Raw genomic sequence first — 26,830 nt, forward strand, 5'->3', positions numbered from 1 at the left:
CAAAAAAAGTTGCACACGAGGCGAAAGCTGCCGTCTTCAGTGAATCGCTGCTTGCAAAAGCACCGCAACATGAAATCTACGACATTTATTTACGTCTGTCCTCCAATAGACCATAAGAACCAAACAAATTCATGAATAATTCAGCATATTATACTTGAGTTATGGATATTGGAAAAGAGAACGTTCGATAATCGAGCGTTTTCTAAAAGCTCCGTTTTCGTGACGGATTAGTGTGAACGGTAGGCCTAACCGTAGAAATAAAGCTACGTTTTCAGAATCCTCCACCGTACTGTGGACGAGGCCTGAAACAAAGCCACACAAGTAACCAAGTTACCACTGTTTGTTTAATTGCTACTCCATTTACTGGTTACATTTTCAGAAAAAAAAATCTGAGTGAGACTAAAACTAAGTTTTTACACAGTTTGCAACCTGATTTTTTGGAAAAAGAAAAACTTAACTAAAAAGCAAACTGATTACATCTTTGCCTTTTCAATTGCAATGACTCCCGTAATAAGGCAAAAAAAGAAATGACTCCTTGAGTTCAAGTGCTGTTACCGAATTGACTCGAAACGAGTTTATGATCATATTCTCTTGCTCGAAACAAAGGCTTCCACTTGTGATTTTTGCCTTGATATTACCCCCAGGGGGACCCCATATAAAAAGGACGGGGGTGCTGGTCGGAAATTTTGAAAAGAACCCCTAAAAGATACCAAGATCCTGCTTTGTGGGCTTGGCTTGATATTTATTCATCCCTAAGAGGTACCAATTCTAAAACAACACATTATCTCCTGTCATATTTTTTTCAGGCGGGTGACCAGGGGGGTCTGTTCTGCCCCTTTCCTCTCCCGGATCCCGCTCGCCGCGCGCCCGCTTTTTCGATCGTCCCCGGTTACCGAGAGCCTGGAACAGGCTACTCAATACCCTAACAGGTACCAAAACCGCCTTTTCAACCCCTAAAACGTACGACGAGCACCCCCGTCCTTTTTATATGGGAGTCCCCCCGGATATTATAATTACATGTATATTATGACGAATTCGTCTTAATAATCAGAAACACATTAGACCGTAAAACTTCCACCTATGTTCAAACTGCCTAGATACAAAACTTAAGCGACACGTAGGTTTGTTCATTAGACTGCAGTAAACTCCGAAACTGTCCAGCGGTAGGATTCAGCGGCAAATCTCAGGTAAGGCCGACGGGGTGCGTCCTATTTTGTTCAAATTGTTTTAAAACCACTCACTTTACTGTTCACAGCCAGTTTCTGAATTCGCGGCTCCTCGAACAGACACCGCCGATTATGAAATTAGTCAACGACGTAACCTTCAGTACCGTTGAGTTCAGTGGGACAACAAGTAAGACATCATATCAATTCCTCAGTTGAAGAAACGGATGAGTCTGTGTCTGTCATTGTCCAATTAGAGAAGAAATATATAGTAATACATATAGTTGTCGCATGAATTTATGGTTTGTCGTCGAAGGGGCACTTCATGTTCCTTAGCAACAATCGCTGACTAAGTCTATTTTCAAAACAAAAGAATGAAAATGATGTGAAATAGGGTTTCGACCATGAAAACATGCTCGTTCCTCGAATATACTGTTACTCATAGTTACCCTGAACCGTCTCACTTATCCTCTTCGCTCGGCTGTGAGTGGAACATAAGGCTTCACAGCAACAACTTCCATCTATCTACCTCATTCCAGTTCGTTCTCCACGTGATCTTCGGTCTGCCGCGCCTTCTCTTGCCTTTGGGGGGTCCAGGTGAGAGCAACTCGGCAGTTGTTGTTTTTCTCTCTCCCCGAGACGTGACTGATCCATCTCAATCGCCTGAACTTCACAGTTTGCGAGATGGGACTGTCTCTAGTTCTTTCATAGAGTTCACGGTTGGTGATGGTGCGTGGCCAAAGTATGCCAAGGATTCTCCTCAGACATTTTCAGTGGAAAGCATCCAGGCGCTCAATGTCTGCTGATGTTATCTTGCATATCTCAGTGTCTTACAGGAGAACAGAGGTCACAAAGCTCTTGAGGATTCTCAGCTTGGTGTGCTTGCTGTACATCTTTGACCTCCAGACAGGATTTAGAGTGAAATATATATGCCCTTCTTGCGATTGCAAGCCTGCGTGTGATGTCTTTGTGTGACCCACCTGCTTCATAGACTGTGGCTCCAAGGTAGATGGAAGAGTTGAGGTCTTCAACTTCTAGTTCATCGACGGAAATCGCTTAAGCGACCCTGGGATTCGTTCGAAGCACATTTGTCTTGGTGTTGTTGATGCAGAGTTTCTTTAGACCTGATAGAGGTGGATGCACTTCTCTTGGAGATCTTTGTGTCAGCTTGAGAGAAGGGTCATCTACATCGTCAAGATCCTTTAGGACCGTGGTGAACGTCCATCTCAGACCTCTCCTTGCACTGGCGGTGTTCCTCATTGTCCAGTCGATGATGATATTGAAAACCAGACATAACGCAACCTTGCTTGACTCCTGTCTTTACAGGAAACCAGTCTGATTTTCGTCCGTTTTTAACAACGCAGAACTGTTTTCAGTCTAGCTTAAAGGCCGAAGCTTAGTGACATATTGAAACGTCTTTTCTGGCCACATGTCCAAGTCAAACGGAGGTCACTTGGCAAACGGGAAAGCGGTTGAAAGTGTCTTGTGTAACCTCGGAGTCACTCCCACGGGAAAGGCGACAGACAAGCAGTGAAGATCTAATGTGTCCATGGACTGTCACTAATTATGCGGGCAACATTGCGAGCTGACTTCGCATTAAAGAGAACTTCATACCTACACATACTACTGTCTAAGTCCAGTGATAGCATCTGTTTTTCCGATGTCCGCAAATTCTCAGTCACAATCTAATTCCTTTCCACTCAGAGCTTCAATGACACAATTCAGTAGCCTTTGACTTTTGGCCGTGTCGGAGTGATCCCCTAAAATTTTCTTCCTCCATCGTGTGGCCTCCTGCAAAGATTTCAAAGCTCCGTTCAGGTCTTCCAAGCTATACTGCACTTTTCCAAGCCAGTAATAGCACCGTGCCCTTACTTCAATACTTCCAAACGGAATCTTTGTCGCTTTCTGGAATGCCTCCATAGCTGACACTTTGTCTCCCATCTTGAACGAAATACGTCCTAAGTTATAAAAATCCAATGGTTTACCTGACAACTCCAGCCTCATGGACATAGCTTGCTGACAAAATGCACGAGCTTCTGGGGAGCTTTTCATTGCAAGATAGGTTAAAGCTAAATTGTAACAACTGTTGGCAGTCTGTTCATGTTTACCCAGCATTTTCTTCGTTACGTCCAATGCATTGTGAAATGTCTCTCTTGCAGACTGGTGTTCGCCCATTTTGTAATATACAACTCCTAAGCCATTCAAGCTTTCTGCTGTCTTAGGGTGCTCTCCTAGATGTTTTCGTCTAAGTTTCAAAGCCTGCAGGTGTGCCTCCGATGCTTTCTCGTAGTTACCAAGGGTGAGATAATTTTCACCGAGGGTGTGGTAAATGTCCGCAGTGTCCTCGTGATCATAAACACCCATTCTTTGACTAAGCTCCAAAGCACTTCGAAATGATTTGGTAGCCTCGATTTCATTGTTCATCTTAAAATACACACAACCAATGTTTGTCAAGCTTAAAACTGTGTCGACGTGGTCTCCACGATTTTCTCCTCTCAATCTTATGGCCTGCTGATGCGAATCTATTGCCCCGCTGTAATCCTCTATTCGACGTTGAATAACACCAATCTTGTCATGACATCTTGCAAGGTCTTCCCAATCCACACCAGGGCCGCGATCATGAAGTTCCCCTCTCTCACTTTCTAAATAACCTCTCAAACTTTCAATCCGGGATTTAAAGACTGCTGCGTCAAGAAACACAAGCCAACAAGGATCATGAAGTTGAGCCATTGTTTCTGTCACAACCAAAAGCCAATCAATGAGCAGCGGTAATGGTTTGAAGCTTTCCATGCTGTCTAAGCTATCTTCTGACAGTGTTGGCAATAGCTGAATCAGACACTCGAGCAGTGGATTAAAATCAAATAGCTTTTTGAGAAGTTGTAGTGTCTCCTGTTCTACTCTTGAGTCAGCTTCAGCGGCGGACAGCATTGTTCGAATCGCTTTCATCAATTCCTTTAAGAATGAACTAACGCCGACTCGAAAATCGTCCGTTTCAGCACTATGCAACTTTGGCAAGGTTGCCATGAATCTACTAATGACAATATAATCAGGGACCGGAAGTGGATTTCTACGGAAGTACAGCATTAACTTGGCCATTAGCCCATAGAAGGCAGCATCATCTTTCATACGCCTCCAATTGTCCTTGATGTCATCTGAAAGTAAACCGTCCACAGAAACCTGCCACAAAACAAAGCTTGATGTAGCCTTGGCCTCACAGTTGAAGAGGTTCAGAAAATGAGACGCCATTTCACGTTCCTCTTTGCCGTGGTAAGTCTCTGCAAGAACTTTATAACATAGTATTCGCAGAACCTTTTCGTTACAACAGCTCCCTAGACGATCTATAGAACTTCTAAGGGACGATAATCCTTCGTCAACCTTGCCACAGAGAAGCTGATAGATGCCATGATAACACAACATCTTTGTAGGAAAATCAGCGGTGCTGGAGCAACCAGCGGACTGCAGTGAATGTTCCCAGGTTTGATGGTCTGTGGTGAACCAGGCCCAGTGACGAAAGGATTTGGAAGCCAGCAACATACGCTCATCAACCAAGAGTTGCCTTTTCTTTGCTTCTTTTATCACTGTGTCGTAAATCTTCTCAAACAACGATTCTTCATCAGACAACACAAAGTGGAGTAAAAGCTCTGCTTTGGACAATACCTCTACCACCTTTGGGTACAGCCCTTCGGCCCTTGTTCCATTAACAAGAGACGAAATGATTCTCTCGCGCTGTCCAAACAAAACTCTCAGCGCTTCATTAGAATGACCAGTTAAAAATTTCTCATTAGCTACTCTAAAAATAGAGATATCATAGTCGTAAAAGCGATGTTCAGCGACTTTAAATGCGACCTCAATTTCTTCGTCTTCCATTCTCTTCTCGTCAATGAAGGAAAGCAAAAGCGAATGAATTGTGTAACTGACAGATTCAAAATCGATGCTAGTCATCAAGGATTTTCGTTCCAGCGATTGCAACACTTTTTTGGTTCGAAAGGCTGTTTTCAAATTCAAAATGGCTGTAGCTTCATCCACTCCAAAACTTCCAGGAAAAACAGCTAGTGACACGAAAGCATCTTTCTCATCAGCAGTGAGTCTTTGAAAAGACGTGTTAATTATTGACTTCAGTCGAACATCATCGGGAAAACTTTCATTGTCTAATACGTCAACAAGAGGTGTTATCTTTATTTCTTCTAAAAGCTCATTAAGGGAAACGTTTCCTCCAATCATGGTGTTACACATCAATCGAATGGCCAGAGGAACTTGTCCGCACACTCTTACAATGCTCTTGCAGTCATCGTCTGAGAGATCTGGCAGTAGTAACCTTACTAATCTGCCCGATGCAAATTTATTCAGTACACCAACTGTCACTAGATATATGGGTAGCTTATGATTCAAGTAATCTAGAGAGCCACGAGTGGTGAAGAGAAGCTTGATGTGATTGCATCGAGTAACCATTTCCTCCACAAACCTAAGGACCTCATCTTTGACTTTGGCATCTCCGGATTCCAGTAAATCGTCAGCATTATCCAGGATCAGGACAAAGCGATTCTGCAGCTGCTGTAAACATTGGATGAGCCAATCAGAAGCCGAGATTTGAGGATGAGGCACCTGTTCAGTGACTGTAAATATACTGAGCAGCTTTGATACAAGGTCATCTTTTCGCTTCATTCCGCGAAGGGATATAAAGTACACTGGAATCTTCATCGCTCGTAACTTATGCGCCACGTCAATGGCCACTGACGTCTTTCCAAATCCCGGTGGGCCCCAGATACCAACTAGTCGAGTTGATTCATTCGTTACATGACGTACGATGTTTAAAGACTGTAGTTGGCGGCCCACAAAGTGTGGAATTTTTTGTGGTATGCACGAGTCAGGAGCTAATGGCCCTAAAATAAAAACAAACAGGTACCGTTATGATTCCATTATACTTAAGCGCCCTCTTCCCTATAAGCCACACGTCCAGGATGACATGCTAATGCGGAGATGCATGCTCTTTATGATAAGCATCACAAATGTCATTTTCAAAATATATAGATTTAGCCCAGCCTAAAAGCGAGCTCCTGGGCCGGGTTATTCCAAGTCCGATTAAGCTAACCCATGCAGAATAACCGAGAATTTTGATTTGAGTTTTGTAACTTTGGGGTGAGTTTTTCTGTTTATATTGTTAGGCCTTCTGTTTGGAGTTTGAATAATCTTAAACTACACAAAACATATGCATTAAAAACATTTTTATACAAGAAAAATCTATACTTCGGTTAACTTTAAATCCTGAGTTAACCGGCTTCCGAACAACCCGGCCCTTACAAGTTAACCTGGCTTGAGACCGCGATCCAATCGTAAACCAACGCTAGGTCACTGAGGAAAGGATGTGACAAGTTCCCGTCGAAAACATAATTTACCGGAAAACCTTACCAGGATTCAAACTTGAAGATTACCTTTTGAGTTCTCCGCCTGCATTACTTGCTTTATGTGGTCAACACCTGCCTTCAATTCTTTCACGTCAGACCCGACATCTTCCACTTGTGTCTTGACATCTTTCATGTCTGACCCGACATCTTCTACTCGTGTCTTCACATCTGTTACTTCAGTTTTGACATATTTCACGTCCGACCCGACATCTTGCACTTGTGTCTTGACATCTGTTACTCCCGTTTTGACATCTTTCGTGTCTGACCCGACATCTTTCACTTGTGTCTTGACATCTGTTACTTGAGTTTTGACATCTTTCACGTCTGACCCGACATCTTCCACTTGTACCTTCACATCTGTTACACCAGTTGTGACATCTTTCAAGTCCAACCCGACATCTTCTACTTGTGACTCGATCTTCTTGAGGTGATCTTCGATCTGTTGAAATTTTATGGCAGCATCTTTTTCTTTCTTCAGCTCGTCTTCCACTTGTTGAAGCCTTGCAGTGGGAAAGTCTTCTTCAGCCAACTTTCCGATCTCATCGATCCTGGTAGTGTTTTGTCCAAGAGCGGTAAAGGCCTCTTTTGCAAGCAGTACATAACCATCAAAGGTGGCCTTGTCAATCGTCCTTGTACTGATCTGGTGACAAAGCGTGTTTCGCAGCAAGCGCAGCTGATCCAACGCTAAGGCATACGTCTCAGCTTGGTTACTTGTGGAGCTGATAACAGTGTGATGAAATGTTCCACCTGGTAGAGATTTCGCATAGAGCTCTTTTAATGTGAGAAGCTTTCTAGTCCCGTCTGGCATGGTAAAGGTTTTGGCAAAGGTTTTTGCAAAGATAGTGGCCTCGAACAGAGCTGCACAGTCCCATTCCTTTATCAATTTACCAGTTGGTACATATTTTGTCTTGCCACCTTCTTTTGCAAGGAACGTGTTTCTCACCGCAACGGAGTCGTCCCATTTTGGGACGCCATGGCCAGCGACCAGGTTGTCCCACATGAAGACAAACACTTGACGGAGGGCGACTGGGAACTCATCAAGTACAATTGCGGAAAACTTGAAAAAGTTCAGTTGTTCAGGAGAAAATGTCATTGTGAGACCTTCTCCAGGTGAAGATCCTTTTAATCAAGACAATATTGTGAGGTACAGCAAAATCGTCCTTTTTGAAACAGTGTAGTTGAAACAAAAGTCAAACCATCTGCAAAAGGGAACAGTTTTTGTTTAGGAAATCAAGCATAACAGTAAACTATCCGTGAAGTTTGACGGCGTGTAATTGTCAATTTCAAAATTTTAGGCCAGGTATTCTTGAAGAAGTTGCATTTTTAATTTTCCAGAAAGTGTCCCGCCCCTCATAGAAGCCGCGTACGACCTCGCTGGAAAAAAATCATAGAAAATGTATGGAAACTTAAAACGCGGCTGGACGCATTTTAGCACAGCTACGTTCCTACAGTTTGGTCAATGCTATCCTTTGTCTAGTATCGTAACTTTGCTGCTCATAAATTGTTCAGAATTCAATTTTTTTATGAACATTATTTGCCACCGGATTCCCATGCAAACATCGTAATTTCTGACGCTGTTGCTTACCTGTCAAGATGGCTTCTAAAACCGTGTCAAGGTTAATTGATATACAGCAGGCCTGAAAAGAAGCAATTCATGAATCTCATTGTCCAGTCACTCTTAAATATGGCGGACATTTCAAGTTGTGTATGTGTGGGACTTGTTCTCAGAGCAGATCACGTGCTATTTTAAATCGCTCACTTTTCAACTGTTCTCAATTTTACGTCCTTTGACTGTTCAAAATGGAGAATGGAGGTCTGTTGTAGATAAACCACTTAGTTCAGCGCAGCACGCTTTACTCTAGACTAAGAGTAGTCCCTTTTTCGCTTAGTCCGTAGTACGTGACGTGTAAAAAAAAAAAACCGCGACAAAGAAATAGCCGCGCGAAATCATGGGCAATGGAGGCGAGAAGCGCTCTTCTTGCCCCCAGGATTTCGCGCGGCCATTTCTTTCTTGTGGTGATTAGTGCAGAGTGCGCAATTGATTTGGTTTAGGGGGTTGCTGTCCGCTAAGTCGCTAATATGTGAACGTAAATGTTTGTTTGTTTAATTAATTAATTTATTTCAATTAATTTATTTGAATTAATGAAGTAGCCTTGCGGCAATGGGGTGGGATGGGGTAGGTTGCTGTGTGCACTACGTAAAACGTAATTCGTCAACGTTACTCTTTTTTAGATGATGACAAAGCTATATATCTGTTTGAGAAAACCTCTTGTTTTTCTGGTACTATTCTATTTAGAACAAAAGCAATCTGTTCTAAACGCATGCGCATATTTGTTAGCGATAGTATCAACTATATTCGGTGGAGAAGTCGGGGGAAGATGTGAGAGACTGACTTTTCACACAGGATCACAAACTGACGTTGCATGAGTGTTTATCCTTGTGGTAGAACACAGCAAGTATTATAGAAGCTTAATAATTAACTGGTTTTTACTGGGTATTTTAGCTAGCTGAGTGCTGAATTCTTATGAATTCAGTACGCTGTCCATTAAGAGTCTTTTCATAGTTTTAAATTGAGCTAACGATTGATTAACTAGATATTTTGCGGCAGAGCGTTCCAGAGAGATACTATTCTATATTAGTATAAATCTACTAGCGTTCTATCACGAATGCCGTTTTCTGATTGGTCATGCTACTTACTATCTATTCTGTGATAGGTAGTGAGTAGCGTAGCAGTGTGCCCTTGTTAGCAAAATGACGGCCGCTTCTTGGCGTTTTCGAAGTGTCTGTGAAGAGGATTTAGGTGAAGTTTTGAACGACTAGTAGATTTATACTAAAACAATTAGATTATTGGCTCTCGATTTCTATGCATGATCGTCAACCATCACGCGATAGAAATCTCGAGCTCATAATTTACTTGTTTAATAAAAGGTTCTTTGGCTAATTGCGGTTCTAAATAAAGGAATAATTAACAGCTGCGCGTGCGTGTTGATATTGGTAAGCGCTTAATAAACTGATCAGATAAATACTCCGGGACAAGGCAATTCACGCATTTAAGGTGGCTCAAAACAGTTTCCAGCACTTAGATTTTGATGGGTCGTTATAACCAGTCTTTATCACTTGATGCTACAATCATGGTAGCCTGAGTATCAGGCTTGTCTTACTCGTGGGGTAGGAGGAAACACCCGGCAAAGAAAAGCCTGACACAAGGGTCTTGCAGTCTTCCACCTCCTCATGGCGTGACAAGCGTCAGTGTATGTATTAAGCAATCAGAATCATTTCTGGCTGTCATGTTTACTTGTATGCATCACAGATCACAACGGTGAGAATTTGAGCAAATAATCCAGTTTCGTCCATGTTTGTAATGGTTTCCGAGAATATTTGCACAATTTGCCTCGAAAATTTTTACACAGAGTATGGAAAGTATGTCGCCACAGTGCCGCTGTTTTCTGAAACTTCGAACAAAGAGTTTTCTAATGTTTTGTGTGAAAAACTTGTCATTCTCGTGGAATTATTTCTCGAGTTGAGAATTGTTGTCATTCAATATAGTGAAGACGGCAAAAGGTCTGTTCGCAAAAAATGCGTTAGGAAAATAGTGAATTGCTACAGAATGTTCACGGAGTTACGGGAGACATTAGCCGGTGATAGGGCACTCGACGAGGCTAAGGAAAACACTACACGAACTCCTTCGAGAACCAGTCCTAGAGGTTCAATTCCTGTTCGAGGCCAGCGATCCTCAACTGGAGTGACGCCAAAGGCGAAGCTGCAAAAAAAAAAAAAAAAAAGCACTTGCGAAAATGAAGCTGACAGAGCTCAGCGAAGACCTTCAGGTGAGAGCTCTGTTTTCTGACCAATACTCTGAGCTCGACCATGAAATGACTAGCCTTATGAATATCCCGGCAGAAAAGAAGTTACCGCAAATCGAAATGCTTTCACTTCCGGTAGTGTGACGTTATGTTGCATTGTGTATTATCCAATCAGCGTAACATCCAGATTTTGGATGTTCAACATAAGCCAATTAAAATGTTTGTGTCAGGACTTTCTCTGCAATTTCCCCCTACCCCTACCCTCTTGCTAAGAAAGGCCTGATACTCAGGTTACATGTACAATCATGGAATCAAAAATTTTCCCAATCATTGGTGAACACGTTATCATTTTCGTGACGCAGTAGGTTTTCATAGCAACAGTATGACCTCCTAAAAAACCCTTAATTACAGCTTTAGAGGCTTACAATTCAAAAACAGCATGGTGAAATTTTTTATATTATCAACTTTTGAAAAGCATGATAAGACGCAACCTTTGGCAAAGTTTAAAAAATTTCTGTAGGTAGGGTTGAGAGTCACCTTAAATTTTCGGGATGCGAAAATGTGCGTGATTGATCTTGAAGCTGGAAAGACAACAGGAGCTTAGTGTCGTCCACGTAGCACTGGACAGAAAAATGTTGTCGAACTCATGGCAGATCATTCATGTAGATGCTAAAGAGGAGTGGTCTTTAATATCATTTCGCACTTAATATCATGTCGGTGGTCTGAATCACAGACGTTTGGTCCTAATAAGAGGAGTGGTCCTAATATACTCCCCTGGGGTACACCACTGACCACTTGCAGACGTTCCGATACAGCTTTGCCAATCGTGACAACCTGACAACTGGAGGTTAGGTAACTACGAAACCACTGTAAAGCTAATGGCGAGGCACTGACATCTTGCAGCTTAACAGGAAGCAAGTTGTGTTCTAAACTGTCAAAGGCCTTGCCCATGTCAAGCAAAACTACCGCCGTCAAGTGTTTTTTTTTGTCAATCGCACTTAATACCATGTCGGTACTCTGAATCACGGAGGTTTCTGTGGAGCGTTTTCTTTGTTTCCGCTTTGTTATGTAAATAAACGGCCTCTTGAAGTTAGGTATTACATAACCTGATTATGAGTCACTCCCTCACATACTTTAGACAGAATAGGCAGAAGTGATATAAGTCGATCGTGAAATAAACCTATGTATGTATGTATACCGTAAATCCTCCATTAAGCCCCCCTCTCAAATAAGCCCCCTCTTTTCAGTCCGAGGACGAAAGTTATTAAGCCCCCCTCTCTTTACAGACCCCCTTCCCACCCCCCGTTATTCCACACAATCAAGTTAATAAATGATAGACTGTATTTGTAATTTAATCACGACTGTAGCACTTCATGTGGACTGATCGGGTATGGTTTATTCACGTGCTGAAAGTTGGAATTTGTTTTTGATCTTTGGGTGCATGACCTCCAACTTCACGTGCTTGAACTTTTTCACTCAAATCTCCATATTAGACAGTCATTGACCTGGTCCAAAACAGGAAGTAGGTAAACGTAACCCTAGTCTGTTTCTTCCTCTTTTCTGATAAAGGTAATGCATTTCGCTAGGAACTAAATAAGCCCCCCCCTCTCAAAAGTGCTTAAAATAAATAAGCCCCCTGGGGGCCTTAACAGAGGATTTACGGTATCTATCAGGCATGCGTTCTAGCATTGTTAGCGTGATACACTCCGTTCTCGTCTCCAGAGCCACGCGGCACGCGGTCTTTTATATGTCGTGTGATATCACATTCATTTTGACCGGGGACAACAGTTATCGTTCAGTTCAGTTTTATTTTTCGGTTTTATTGTTAACACCAAAGGTGGCCACAGAATAAGAACGTGCCTTTCCGATAATAGCAATGATAATTAGATTTATTTAGTTCTTGCCCGGGGGGTGAGGGGTACTCCCAGGAAAATTGGGAGGGGGTGTGCGGCCCGCTTCCCAAACCTTACCCTATTTATGACTGTTGTGGCTGGCAGTAATTAATAGGTTATTAAAAGACAACTTAACAGCAATTTCCTTAGCCCGTCATAGTTTATGAATTACTTGATCGTCGCGAATTTCCGAGAAGGGCTGTAGGGAATTCCCCGAAAGTTAAACCGGAAGCGAAAGAGAAACTCGGCATATTTTGCATGAAAATTGCCTTCAGAAATCTGTGGGTACCAGATCTATAGGAATGTAAATCCTGTAAAAAAAATCGCTTTACTTCGACTACTTGCTAAGAAAATCCTGCAATGCGGATTGAATACCGGGTTGACCTGCGAAATATGAGGCTTAAGTGAAACATTTTGCATTCCGGGAAAATTAGAAGTGCAATGCCAAGCACACGTAAAAAGATTCCATTGCTCCTAAAACCAAAAGTCGTTTAGCTTAAGATCATAAAGAGCTCTTCTCCAGGAGCGGCATCAATAGAATGCTAGTATAACACAACGCAAATAAGCCAAACTATAGCAAAAAGTGCAGTTTCTAAACGTAGCGCAAGCTTATTACGTCACTACTGTTCATTCTGTATGGCACATTGATCAAGTAAGCATGTTCAAAAAGAGAGTTATTTGTAATTGAATATCAAAGTTTCGATTGTGAAACAAAATTCAAAGCAAAGGATATCAAAAACATGGCATAAATTGTGTCTTGCTTACCTATACACTTCTAGAGTTCCTATGCTGTGCCTGTGCTCGCTGTGTCTTGATCATCTGATCATCTGATCATCGCGTGATGTTGCTTCGAGGGCATAAGTAACTCTCATCCCCAGACTCGCCTGTCCCTCTCAGCCGGCAGGGGCCTTGACGCTAGGAAACTGTGGCTCTAAAGATTTTTTGGCTTGATTTTCACTTATTAGCGTTATTCGCCGCCCTTTTCTTTCCCAAAAATATCCACTGGTTGATCTTTAAGTAAAACTGATCGATTACTGACGCCTACAGACCTTTTAAACAGATTTTAACAATGGGAATTTAAATTACAGTCAAACCCCCGGTTGCGACCACCTCTCCTTTCCAAACTACCAAAAGTTTCCTAGTCGTTTAATCACTATATTTGGAACTAACCTCTTGTAAGCGACCACCTCTCGTAAGCGACTGCGACCACTTTTAGAACTAAAAGTTTGAAACTTTCTTTTGTTTGTAACCTTCCGTAAGCGACCACTTGACAGATAATAGAGCAGAAATTGGATAATAAGGTGTTGTAACATTATCACATTCCTGGGTAGTAAAAGAGACGAAAATTTCTCAATGGGAAGAACCGGATTTTCTCTCAAAATTGAATTTTCACATGAATAAAACGTTTAAAACATGGGGTAAGTCTCTGCAGTTACCATATGCTAATGAGGAAACATTTTGACCCAATATGGTCTAGGCGCTCGTAAGCGACCAAGGCTTGATGTTTTGGGTGGTTGTTTATGGGAGGTTTGACTGTAGAAGTTAAAGTCTGGCCGAATGTTTCGGTATAAGTCAGTTTTAACTTCTTGACGGTCTGTAGGTTCTGTTACCAAACCGGAAGGAAACGAGCGTCGAATTCGTGAAAATCCTTGTCCAACAATCAAGGCAATCATTGGTCTAGAAACTTCGTGCCAAGTAGGCCAAGCCCCCGCCAAGTAAGAGGGCTGATGACGGTTCTGCGAATGAGAACAGTGCAGATATTGAACTCCAGTCCCCTCACTTTCCACGAGTCCTGTCACAGGCCTCGCATTTCAGAGAAGGTGTGGTTTAACGTTTTCGGTCGGTGGGGGCTCGATATATTTTCCGTTGTTGTGAGGAGAATGCATAATTTAATTTCTAATTTCTTTCGAGCCCTCCTCTCGCTCCTACGTCGGGTTAATTGCTCCCGTGACGGGGTACATGTGAAGGGAAAGCAGAACTCCTGCTGGGAACCTCGTTCCCAGGGCCTTTTCCCTGGCTCGGGGACCCCGCGGATACCGCCCCCCAAGACAGGGAAAAGGCCCTGGGAACGAGGTTGTCCTGCTTGGTAGCCACTCAGCAGCTATCCGTCACGCTGCTGAGATCGAAATTGTGTCTTAGTCTGTACTAAGGACTTGGTAGTCCATCAGGACAATATCCGAAAGTTAATGATTTTCTTTACTCTTATCACTTGTCTTCTTGATAATGTATTGAAATTGTAGGGAGAAATAAGATGTTGATCACCGTTGGGAAACTGAGCTTTTTTATCAGGGTCTTTCTTTGTCACTCTGACGGTGCCTGAAGCGAGCGAGACTTAAGGAGAGACAGGGGAAAGGGGTACATTTGGAAACAGATAATCTTCCCATTGAAGTCTGCTAGATGACACAAGATAAAATGTTCTTCTGAGCTAGAAAGCTCTTTCAAATAGCTACCGGCACCTTAGTGAGCACGTGTTTTCAAAACTGGTTTATTGCAATTAGTGGTCCACATCAGAAACAAGCCCTGCGAGATACGAAATTGTTGTCTAACTATTACAAAGCAAATCCGAATGGTGAAAAACCAACATGGTCGTCGTGGAAATTACCTAGATGTAAAACAAGCGGAAAAATTGTAAACATAATTTGATCGCCTTTTATATGACCCTTGAGTGGGGCATTTGAACAAGATTTTTGGCCGTGCGGATGGGAATTTCGCCCACCGAAAATTTTTAAGAACCTTTCTTATAACAACGCTGGGGCTGAGATAATCTCAAAATATTTTAAAACATATTTAAGGACACAACCCATGTTGAGAGTCATCGCTAGAGGAAATTTATTTTGATGTTTTGAAAAAAACACCATGAAAAGGGGTGTCGGGCTCTCCGAGCAGAGGTACTGCAATGTCACAAAACGAGATGATAATAGTTAACACTTTTATTACATTGTATTTGATTTACTTGGCTTTTGCTCACATGCAACCTGTATAATGTTCCGGACTGTTCTGTCTTCAGTCTTTAGTTGTTTGCTCTTCCTCCTACTACAAATACTACTTCTGCTCAATAAAATCTCATTTTTTTACCGCGTTCGCTTATATGTTTTTTTTTTCGTCGATCATGATAATCATTTTCACAATCATTTAATTTGTTTCACTATGATAAGGAATAGATTCGATTAGAAAACATTATTACATAAATCAAAGCCATTTCTTGTCCGTAAGTCATATAGCATGCAAGGCTATGACTGATGTGATCTCTAGAGTAAGTTATAAAGTAAAACTAAACATTTATAAAATAGAAGTCGACTTCATGTCAACTTTAAGTCAACTTTAAGTCAACCTTTTCGACCAGGGGTATAACACGCCCAAGACCTAATTCATGATTGAAAGCCAAACCTCTAATAGCTTATTTATTGTTAAGAAAGTAAAACCATATACCATTCTACTCAAACTTGTCGCATAAGAATCTGGAGGTGGGACATATCTCTTATACTGTAATTCTCCGGAGATATCAAGTCTCCTCTTAGACTGGAGCAACCTAGGAACTTATGAAAAAATCGAGAAGTCTAATAACCTTGTAAAGAAGCTTAAACTTATAAGGACAAAAGAGGAACGTTACTCGGGAGATCACAAAATACTTTAGATTAAGTTATTTTATAATTCTCATGCATTTTACAACATTCCAGTCTCAATTCATTACATTCACGCGGGCTTTATTGAGATTCTATTTTTTCAAAACCTCATTTCCGGTACATGCGGAAACACCCTCCAGTCATTAAATCATAATCATTTAAACCCCAAATTACAGCAAACACGTCATTTACTGATATTTCACAATTTAAAATAGAAGTTAGAAATTCACGCAAAATTTCCTGTAATAACACTATGAACTCTGGTAAAACTGAATGTAAACTTAGGTCTTTCCAGTAACCTGCTGCTATGAAAGATATAGTTGAACATAAACACGTGTTCATAATTTTGCTGCAGGTTCAAACATCCTCACTTAACACTGGTCAAAACAAAAACTACCTATTGACTTTCAGTACTGTGATGGTTCTCCTCAATAGAAAAAAAAAATTCACCCTGGAAAGAGTTTAAAAGGTTCACCGTGGTACAATCATTCTTCTCATCCACCGCAAACCTTTTGTAGCTCATAAAAACTTCTCCAATTTAACACAAAGTATTAGTATTATTATTATTATTATCATTAGATGATTACCCTAATACTATGGGGTAATTTGAAGACAATAAAAAGTATATCGTTAACAGATTTTGGATAAGAGAGCAAGAGTGAAAGTAGATCATCCACAGAAAATCAATGCACAACGCCACTTTCTTGCAATAAATGATATCTCTAGTAAATATATTGTCACTTCTCCTTGTTTACTATAGAACGGCGCACAATGAAAATTACCTAACACCAACTTTTATAGGAAATCAGCGAATATTGGGAATCCACAGTCGACCAACACATCATAAAGCTGTCCAACGTTCCAATATTGCCGTCTTCGACTGTATTTTAGTGCCTTCTTAAATGGCTTGAAACGTCGCTTGTCCAGAAGACGGATCTCTGATGGCGTCACACCCAATCTCTCAGCAACCATAATCCACTCGTCACCGCCTATAAAATGAACATAACTTTACAAATTGTCCAACTTTATTCAACTCTCACATTGAATTTCGTTCGAGACCTCTTTTATTGAGACCGCCATTTTGACGTTAATAAGTTCAGACTGGGACGAAAAGTGCAGCTACGTTTCGAAAACAAGAAAAATCCCATGTAAAACTCCGAAAAGAGCACTTTGACTGCGTGGCAGGATCGGAGAGGTCTGATAAACCATAGTTATTAACTAATAATAAATTGCGATGCATATGTTTCTGGCGTATTTTACCAGTGAAATTCAAATTAAGTTAACAATAAAGTCTGTATCAGGTCAATGACCCATACAACCGGGGCTTATTCCGATTTCTGTAAGACTAGCAAGAATTATTTCTACTCCCCCCAGGATGAAATGGGAGTCCATTGCAGGGTTACCCCCATTAAATTCTTCGGTACCCACTTATACACCTAGGTGGAGAGAGGCACTGTGAGAGTAAAGTGTCTTGCTTAAAAACACAATGCAATGACCCTGGTCAGGACTTGAGCCCTACTACCAGTGCGATAACCATTAGGCCATCGCGCGTCCCCTAAACCAACACAAAAACGCTATACAATTGCACAATGATATATTCTAATAAAAGTTAGGCACTTATACATATACTACTTTCATTCTTCACGATATATTTCCATTGTCTGAGACACTAAAGGACATATCCTTACCACACAGATTCACTGACAGCTCTCTAATTTGCTCAGGAGGAATATCCTGAACATCAAGATTTTCAGGAAGCAGGGGGCCTGTCGGAACAAATGCAATGTAAATGGAACAAATACATTACACTCTATAGAAGGAATATCTTCTATACTATAAGTGACCATGGGAAGAGAACGTTCTCATCCAGATAGAAATATGGATCAGATCGTATCAATGACTGGATGACATTTTTCTCGTCTCAACCAAGCGTAACATATATCACCATTTCTATCTACGACACATATCTCAAATATCGACAAAACTAATCCCAGTATTAACCTACGAGGGGTTTGTTATTTTTGCATCTTTTAGAGTAATGGTGAAGTTTCACAGGTGACCAGCACCTCTTTAAAACTTCTATTTTGATTCGTTCTTGTTAATCTGCACCTCTTTTGTTTTTAGGGCTAGGGGAACTGTTTGTGTTGTATACCTATTGTTTCGTTTGGCGAATCATGAACACCCTTGTAAACGGTGCGTGGTCGCCCAAGTTTCACACCCTATAACGGCCTATACTAAGAGGCACCGCCCGAGAGGGGTGCCTTTTCAGTCTTTGGGTATACAAAAAGGTTGGGATTTTACAAGTTGAGGTATGTGGAAGGGTACAAAAATCTGTCTTTTAGATATAACTTGAACAGCAACTGAGTAAATGAAACCTGTTTTTTAGTTAGCATCTCTTCTGGTAATGCTTCAGTTCCTCAGTAGTATTGTTCATTGATTTCGATTCCAAGGTTTAGAAAAGTGATGCAGTGTTCTTAAGTAGGTATGTGAAAGGGGTACTTTTTTTCAATAAGGGTACATGAAAGGGGGACCTTTTTGGTCACAATGGTATACAAAAGGGTAAGGGGTTGGACCTCGGGGCGGAGCCTCCCCGTACAAGACTTTGTAGAGTACCCCCGCCCTCCCCCGCTCCCCCCCTACCACCCGGGCATAGGATCGAATTGTGTTGTGAGAGCTCAGAATTCGTTTTCTCGAGCAGTTTGGTCAGTGATTAAATAGTGGATATGTATTAAGATACATATCTACAACTTAAATTGTTTTTTATTTTATGCATGTTATATGTATTTTTAGCAAGGTACTCATCATCTCGTGACGGTTTTTATACACTCTCTTACAATCCATGCAAGAATGCGATGTTAATAATAATCGCATGAAGTACTCTTGGTTGATGTATGGAGAAATTAAGTGTTATCATGTGAATACTTCAACAGAAATTTAAAGGAACAGTGTACCAGGCGATTATCAAAAGTTTCGTGTCCTAATTTTCATATTAGATTGCCAAATGCTACCAAAGATACAAATAAATTGTGCAAAACAAGAAACAAGAACAAGTATTTGGGAAAATGTGAAAGGAGCAAACGATTACAAGGATAGAATTGGATCACAGGCCATCAACTGGAAATCAAAATTGCCATTCTGGTGAAATTTTGAATCCTTCAGTCTTATAAATATGTTTTCACTTTAGTTGATATTTCTTTAATTTGCTTTCACCACAAGATACAATACACGATATCTCAGCCGGGACACTGTTCCTGTTTAACAATGACACTATCATGCATTAGTTCAAGTACCTGTAGTCCCAGCTGGTGTGACGTCCCTCAAACGTTTAACCACATCAAGCCTATTTGAAAGCTTAGCTTTTATTGCCAGACAACGGATCATCTTCTTAGTTTCTGGGTCTGGATGTTCCAGAGAGGATTGTCCCTTCTGCAGCTCCTCTTGCAGTCGATTCACGACCTCGTCTGCATCACATGATTTTGACAGAAGAGCGTCTTGAACGGAAGAAGGTAAGATAAGCGCCTGCCCCTCACTTGTTTCCATGCCCTCCGTATCTGGCTCTGTAGTTTCTGAAGAGACTTGTTCCAACTGCAGATCGTCTTGTAGTTGAACAACAACATCTTGTGGGTCGCATACTTGAGGACGAAGAGGGTCTTGATCTGCAACAGGTAAGGCGAGAGCCTGTTCTTCAGCTTTCCCTTCTTGCACTGGAATAAACACTAAATGTCAAAAACTAAGATAAAAAGAATTATAATGATAATAATAACTGAGTAAATAAACTGATAGAGAAATGTTTAAGGTATTCACAAGCGCAACACAACGCCAGAGGTGAAGGTTACCTTTCACAATCCGCAGAGGTCTTCCCTCGCTTTCGTTCGTAGCTTGCTGTTGTGCAAAAATAGGGAAAAGAAATGAATATGAAATAATAATTGTCATATGGTAGCTCGCAATTTTGTCTTCATCGTCATCCGTTATGTATATGAACCAGATGATAGCATATTCTATAAGACTTATATTTGCAATAATTATCATATTGTTCTTTTGGAAAACAAAAACTCTGAGTCCAAAGTCAATCGAATGACACAGTGCCGTTTCTGGCATCACAACGATGGCAAGGCCGTGCCGACATTATTCAGTGAAGTCAGAAAAATATTTGCACTCTTCAGAAAGGGACCTTTTCATTTGTTAGCAGCCTAGAAAATATGAAATGTATTTACCTTTTTACTTGGTGGTACAGACCAAGAATGAAACTTCTTCACTTGAGCCCTGGTTTCCTCGGTATCAGGCGACGTCCGTTTGGCAGCCATGTTTTGCCTTTTCTTTGCTTCTTTTCGTGCTATTTCATAGCGGTTCTCAAAATAGGATCGAACAACAGAGAGAAAACGCTCTGCCTTGGACAATACTTCTACCACTCTTCGGCAGAGCTCATCATTAAAAAGGGATGAAAGCCGGGAGCCTTTCTTACAATAATTAGAAACGGCCCCACACAAGCGACCTGTTAAAAACTCTTTAAAGGCTCTTGCAAAACGTTTGATTTTTAAATAGTAAAATCTGAGTTTTGCGGAAAGAAAGCCTTGGTCAGTTCTTTTCTTTTCTTCAACAAAAGATCGGAGGACTGGATGGACTCTAAAGGCAGTTTCCGTATCTTCGACGCAGGATTCTATTAAAGATTTCCGTTCCAGTGATCGAAGAATTTTCTTTGTTCGGTCTGTCTTCAAATGTAACACGGTCGTCGCATCTGTTATCCCAAAACATCCCTGAAAAGCAGCCAGTGACACGAATGCGCGTTTCTCTTGATCTGTAAGTCTTTGAAACGATTTGTCTATCATCCTCTTCAGTCGCGTATCATCGGAAAAACTTGCATTGTCCAAAACTTCAACGAGGGGCAAAATCTTCAGTTCTTCTAAAAGTTCGTCTGGCGATGCATTTTCTTCTCTGATAATGCTACACATCAATCGTATTGCCAGAGGAACCTGTCCACATACCTTAACTATGCTACTGCAATCATCTCCAGAGACATTTGGCAATAGGGACTGCACTAAATTCACCGAGGATACTTCATCTAGTACACCAACTCTTTCATGATGGACAGGAAGCTTGTGGCTCAGGTAGTCCAGACGTTCACGAGTAGTGAAGAGAAGCTTGATGTGACTGCATTCAGTGAGAATCTCCTCCGTAAATCGAAGCACCTCTTCCCTGAGTTTGGCATCTCCAGATTCCAGAACGTCGTCAGCATTATCCAGAATTAGGACATGGCGATTCTGCAGCTGCCGTAAACAACCGATGAGCGAATCGGGGGCGGAGATTTGAGGATGAGGTACCTGTTTAGTGACGGCAAATTTACTGAACAACTTTGACACTAATTCACCTTTACTTGTCATTCCGCGAAGAGATACTAAGTAGACTGGAATCTCCATCGCTCGCAAATGATGTGCTACGTTAATGGCCACTGACGTCTTACCAAATCCTGGTGGACCCCAGACATCAACCAGTCGAGTGTCTCCCGCTGTTAAATGATCCAGGATAGCTTGGCTCTCTTCTTGGCGACCAATAAAGTGTGGTATCTTATCAGGTATGCCGGAGTATGGAAACAGCGGACCTTAAAGCGAAACAAATGAACAGGCACTTTAATTAACAGGTATATGCAACTGAGTCGGGAACCAGAAGAACTTCAAGATAAACAACTACAATCCATCAAATATCTCTCTCGCTGGCCCGTCTGGCGACGCCGCCAAAACTGGAGAATAAGAAAAAACATTTACTTCGTTAACTTCGAACGCCAAACAACACCACAGCAATCACTCTCGGGGTGAGACACCTTGCGGGCTTAGCCGAGACAACCTTGCACAACTCGCTGTGAAACTAATACATATCGACATCATTTAACTCCTTATGCACGCGGGGACTCTTATGATGCACTTTGGGCCAAAACTCTGCGGAAGCATTAAGTTTTTAACTTGCCAAAAAATTGGTTTCCGTTTCACGAACACTTAACTGAGACACTCTCTCTAGTCTGTTCACAGGCTCTCTATTTTGTCTTGAGTTCGTCGAGATCGCAAGCAAAATATTAACCACGGGCAGAAGCATATCACCTAGTCTAGGTGATATGCTTCTGCCACGGGGTATATGAATGAGCCAGAACGCAAGGGCGTTTTCGCCCGCCTCGGGGTCACTTTCGCGCGCTTGAAGAAAAATAACTTGCCGATGGAAAAATAAATGTCTGGGGACAGACTTCACTCTTTCTGCCGGTCTTAAAATTGAAAACACTTTTACCTTCTCGACGCAAACATTGCCTAGCATTGGTCCTACAACTTTGTATGATCAATAGCGTTAGATTTAAAATTTTGATGGCATCAAGTTTAAGTTCAATGATTCATGGCTGTATTCTAAGGCGACTAAAGAGCACTAGAGCCGGAAAGTGACCAAAAAGACCATCAAGTTTAGATTTTAGCAACAACAGAAAGACAAAACTAAATGGTAAAATCGGAGATTCGTTGCCATGGCAAGAATGGTCCATACTACCTCTTATTTTGGCCGTAATTACACCTTTTAGTACTATACTGCTAAATTCAGTCACACGCATATGATCTTAGAGTTATTGCCATGACGAGAGAGGGTGGGTCACGTTAAGAAAGAACACAAAAATATAAGTGGAAACTGTGCCCAGACTATAACCATTTCTCCTTACCTTTTGAGCATTCCTCTTGCATTGCAATGTCTGCGTTTAGTGCCTTCATCTCTGACAGCAGACCTTCCATACTCGTCATCACGTGTGTGAACCCATCTTGAACACATTTAACGCCTGATTCAACATCTGTCAGTTTTCTCTTCAAAATTGCTAATTCGAACTCGATTTTGTCAATCTGTTTGAACTTGACGGCAGCACCTTTTCCTCTCTTTAACTTTTCCTTCAACTTGTGTATCCTTGCGGGGGGGAAGTCTTCTCCAAACAACTTTCCAATCTCATCGATCCTGGTGGTGTCCTGACCAAGTGCAGTGAAGGCATCCTTTGTCAGCTGCATGTAACCATCAAAGGTGTCGTTGTCGATATTTTCCGTACTACTCTGGCAAAAAAGCAAATTTCGCAACAACAACAAATACAAACATATTCCAGGGTATCCAGTGCTTCCGGGAAAATATTCAGGGCGGCTAACAAGACATAATCCAGGTCTGATAACACACCGTCTTTCAGCCAAAATGCGGTTATACACGTCTCCAGTCCCGTCTTGCATGGCGAAGGTTTGATCAGAGTGAGTGGCTTTGACCGGAGCTGAGATTGTAGAATTTGCGGTTGGACACTCCTCGTTGGACTTGTTCAGTGTTGGCGCAACTCCAATTTCATCCCCCTTTTTTTCAAGAACATTGTTCTTAACCGTTTCAGGGTCGTCATACATTGGAGTGCCAGGTGTAGTGGCAAGACGCGCGGCGACTGGGAACTCATCAAGCACAACAGTTGCTAACTTGAAAAAGTTCAGTCGCTCAGGAGAAAATGCCATTGTGAAAACTTTGAGTGTATCCTGGCGAATATTCTTTAATCAAGACAACATTCTGAAACACGGCAAACTGAATTAGTTCGTTTTGAGTCCAGTTGAACCAAAAGTCAGACCATCTACAAAAGAAACAGTTTTTTTCAAGAAATAATGGAATTTATTAACAGGGAACAAGGGAGAAAGAGTGACATTTTTAACACATCAAAGGAACATGTTACCCACTTACCCCCCTTCCCCCTTCCTGGGAGCCCCCCATTATTACTAAACAGCCAACCACACAAAATAATGTTTGGAGACCCAGATAGAATATGTGTCAACTTTCGAACTACATCTTCGGAAGATTTAAAAACGTAATTTGTTTCCCAAATCGTCGCGAAAGCGTTCGTTACAAACATATGTCAATGTTCCCGTTATATTCTTATGCTCGGAAGTCTTCGTTTTTTTTTATTTTTTGGAATACCTCTGGTGGCAATTGGTAGCCGAGTTTCTTCGGCCAACCTCAGAAACTTTGCTGTGAAATAAACTTTGTACTGAAGCTTTGCACGCGTTTTATACTTTGTTGCACTCAAGGAATACCTTTTTTTTAGTTTTTCGGTTACTGCGTTAGTAGTTATATCAGTAGATTATGGAATTAGGCCTCGTTTCAGAAATTTAATCAGAACTTTCCTTGATTAAGGTATCAGTATACCCCAAATAACCATCTTTAGTTGGCGCCGCTTTACGGTCGGACGTTTGAGACAAACCCCAGTAAAGTATAGTCTATTTTCTGAAAACTTAGGAATTGTAGATTACGAAGGTATATCCATTAAAATAAAGTAAAGTACAGAGGTTCACTAATCAAGTTCGTTTCCGATCGGATTTGAGCGAGAGGACGCCATCAACAAAGCTATGTCCTCTTGACACCTTTCTCTAAAAAGGGTATCGGGATATTTTGATTGCTTGTCTGGTTTATTTTTGGCACGCAGTTAAACTTTGAGAGTTGATAAAACATGGATTCTGTGAAGGTGAATTAATCAACATGACACGAGCGTGGGACAAAGGAAAATTCTGAGTCCCCGACAGGAATCGAACCCATGACCTCCCGAACACCACGCTCGGATAGAGCGCCCGCCCGGTGTTCGGGAGGTCATGGGTTCGATTCCTGTCGGGGACTCAGAATTTTCCTTTGTCCCACGCTCGTGTCATGTTGATTAATTCACCTTCACATTTCATTACCGAGCTTAAAATTCACCATCTTTATTAACTTATCACTACTCACGATGAATTCGATAGCGTTGATCCTAGCAGTATGCAGGACACCTATCATATATGAACTCAGTTAAATGACTTTGCTCTCCATGAGTTCTCGTAGCTCAGTGGATAGAGCGCCCGCCCGGTGTTCGGGAGGTCATGGGTTCGATTCCTGTCGGGGACTCAGAATTTTCCTTTGTCCCACGCTCTTGTCATGTTGATTAATTCACCTTCACATTTCATTACCGAGCTTAAAATTCACCATCTTTATTAACTTATCACAACATGGATTCTCTTCACTAAAACGGTCATAACTTTTGAAAGAAGCAAAAAATATTAATTCCCCGACAGATTTTTTTTGCGTGATTATCGGGCAACGTTCTCTCCAGATTTCAGTGAAAAACATTGAAAACTCGCTAGAAACGAACTCAAAATGTACGCTTCAATCCCTGAAAATTTCGTTTCGAGATACGAAGGAAAATACACTTTGGGAAAATATACTTCCAGTGCAATGAGATAATTACACAAAACGTGTGAAAATTAATGACGCGTTAATCGATGAAGCGAAGGCTCATTATACTTTGAAAATAGGAGTCTCTGACAAAATGATTTGAGACAATAGGAGTCTCAAATCTTACAAAGGAATCTCAAATGTTGCCTCCGGCGGGAAATATCCTTTGCAAGATCTGAATTGCACTGCTCGAGCGCCCAGGTTAGCAAGAAAATAATTTTCGCGTCTGTTTTTTCCCTTCGATCTTTAAAACGCCTTACCTTAGAGATGCTGTAGACAACGAAAGAGCGTACTCGTAATCAACGTTAAGGAAACGGCCACGAGATACCGATTGAGCTAAGATGTTACTGTTGCCGCTTCGAACGGCGAAAGCGCCAACGAAGTGATGCTTAGAGAATGTCAAACGTCTTCCTCGTCCAGTGCAAGCAACTTCTCCTGCTCGAAGCAGGATCCTTTGTCGCCAGTAGCTAACGCATCAGCCCAAGATCGCAATAAGATCTATCTGACAAAGCGAAAGAGAATTTTTTTGAAAAATGGTCAAATTTGGGGTATACTGAAACCTTAATATGTATAATTGATTAGGCTCGGGTAAATCATTAATAAGTGAGTTCCTCGATGCCAATAAGCGTCACTCCAGTACATAATACGGGAGAGAGGAACAATAGGTTTGCCTCGACTTGTTTGCCGAATCAACGCATCATATTCTTTTGCAATTCGTTCGCTTCAAAACGTTTTCCTTATGATCGCCATGTTGTCGATGTTGACGACATTTTCCTGTTTGTTTCGATGGCTTTCAATAATGTTGACGCTCTGACCGCCAGTGCACTGGTCCGCGAGAGTGATGATCGAAATAAAGCCATTCACCGTGACCATTACGATGAATTATTAGCATGAAATTTATAACCTTTACTCTCTAAATGTATTTATTTCCAACATTTTCCTGCATTGCTGAGCGGTAGCCATCATCTGCTTGGTTTTTTCGCTATTAGAACCGGCTAAACAAACAAACAAAAAAATGAGTGCCTTAAAAGTCTGGTCCACTCGCGCGACACCGGATCGAGCGGTCCGTGTTCGAGCCCTGGCCCTGGGACATTAAGTTGTGTTCTTGGACAAGGCACTTTATTCTCACAGTGCCTCGCTTCATCCAGGCGTATAGATGGGTACTCCCAAATTCAATACTTTGGGGGAACCCTCCGATGGACTAACATCCCATTCAAGGGGGTGGGGGGAGGGGGTGGGGTAGAAATACTCCTGGCTGCTTCCAATTCATGCTACAGAAACCGGGGATAAGCGCCTCCTGATGGGCCATTTGGCAGACGGAAATTCAAAGGATTGATAAAGATAATCGTGGCAGTCCCATATAATGTAGAATGACCTGAACTGCAACAAAATCTTTACATTATCTTCGTCAAATTTCACTATGAATGAAACCAACTTCCGTGCCCATGAAAAGTTTATTGGTGCCTTGACTATGTTTTGGAATTTTCCGAGAAGGGCCGAAGGGAATTCCCCCGCAAGTGAAAGTGAAAATGGAAGAGAAACTCAGAATATTTTGCAAGAAAATTGCCGTTAGAAATCTGTAGGTTGTAGCTCTAAATGCGAGCAGCAAGTCCTGTTAAGTATAAATAACCTGAATTGCATCAAAATCCTTATTTTAGTACAAACCAAAGATTAAATCGACAGAAAACAATAAAAATAACACCGAAAAAGAAATAGATT

The 26,830-nt window shown here is 41.5% G+C and overlaps 2 protein-coding genes across 4 annotated transcripts; both read right to left on the reverse strand.

The window, feature by feature from the left end:
- Positions 1-175: 175 nt before the first annotated feature.
- Positions 176-14,871, reverse strand: LOC145496491 (uncharacterized). Of its 2 annotated transcripts, XM_081476178.1 has the most exons (5): positions 14,331-14,871; positions 13,026-14,252; positions 8,151-8,202; positions 6,593-7,764; positions 176-6,043 (listed from the first exon to the last, which is right to left on the reverse strand). In XM_081476178.1, the coding sequence occupies exons 4-5, from the start codon at positions 7,656-7,658 to the stop codon at positions 2,838-2,840; spliced, it is 4,272 nt and encodes a 1,423-aa protein (XP_081332304.1). In that variant the 5' UTR covers positions 7,659-7,764; positions 8,151-8,202; positions 13,026-14,252; positions 14,331-14,871; the 3' UTR covers positions 176-2,837. The 2 variants fall into 2 exon arrangements, with proteins under 2 accessions (XP_081332304.1, XP_081332303.1); XM_081476177.1 differs by lacking the exon at positions 14,331-14,871 and having other exon boundaries at positions 8,151-14,321.
- Positions 14,872-14,899: 28 nt separating this feature from the next.
- Positions 14,900-26,745, reverse strand: LOC145496497 (uncharacterized). 2 transcript variants are annotated; one of them, XM_081476184.1, is made up of 8 exons: positions 26,117-26,745; positions 25,372-26,080; positions 22,569-23,489; positions 20,098-21,479; positions 19,720-19,765; positions 19,174-19,587; positions 17,572-17,649; positions 14,900-16,872 (listed from the first exon to the last, which is right to left on the reverse strand). In XM_081476184.1, exons 3-8 carry the CDS (start codon positions 23,374-23,376, stop codon positions 16,679-16,681), a joined length of 2,922 nt encoding a protein of 973 aa, XP_081332310.1. In that variant the 5' UTR covers positions 23,377-23,489; positions 25,372-26,080; positions 26,117-26,745; the 3' UTR covers positions 14,900-16,678. The 2 variants fall into 2 exon arrangements, with proteins under 2 accessions (XP_081332310.1, XP_081332311.1); XM_081476185.1 differs by lacking the exons at positions 25,372-26,080; positions 26,117-26,745 and having other exon boundaries at positions 22,569-23,784.
- Between the last annotated feature and the right edge of the window lie 85 nt (positions 26,746-26,830).

This window comes from Orbicella franksi, chromosome 9, assembly GCF_964199315.1.
Source record: "Orbicella franksi chromosome 9, jaOrbFran1.1, whole genome shotgun sequence".
Lineage (NCBI taxonomy): Eukaryota > Metazoa > Cnidaria > Anthozoa > Scleractinia > Merulinidae > Orbicella > Orbicella franksi.

Coding starts and splice junctions, on each gene's coding strand:
- LOC145496491 (XM_081476178.1), bottom strand. CDS start 7,658: ATGACATTTTCTCCTGAACAACTGAACTTTTTCAAGTTTTCCGCAATT. Junction 6,044..6,592: donor GCAGGCGGAGAACTCAAAAG/GTAATCTTCAAG, acceptor TTTTTATTTTAG/GGCCATTAGCTCCTGACTCG.
- LOC145496497 (XM_081476184.1), bottom strand. CDS start 23,376: ATGGCATTTTCTCCTGAGCGACTGAACTTTTTCAAGTTAGCAACTGTT. Junction 21,480..22,568: donor GCAAGAGGAATGCTCAAAAG/GTAAGGAGAAAT, acceptor TTTCGCTTTAAG/GTCCGCTGTTTCCATACTCC. Junction 16,873..17,571: donor GCTGTCAGTGAATCTGTGTG/GTAAGGATATGT, acceptor TTCATTTTATAG/GCGGTGACGAGTGGATTATG.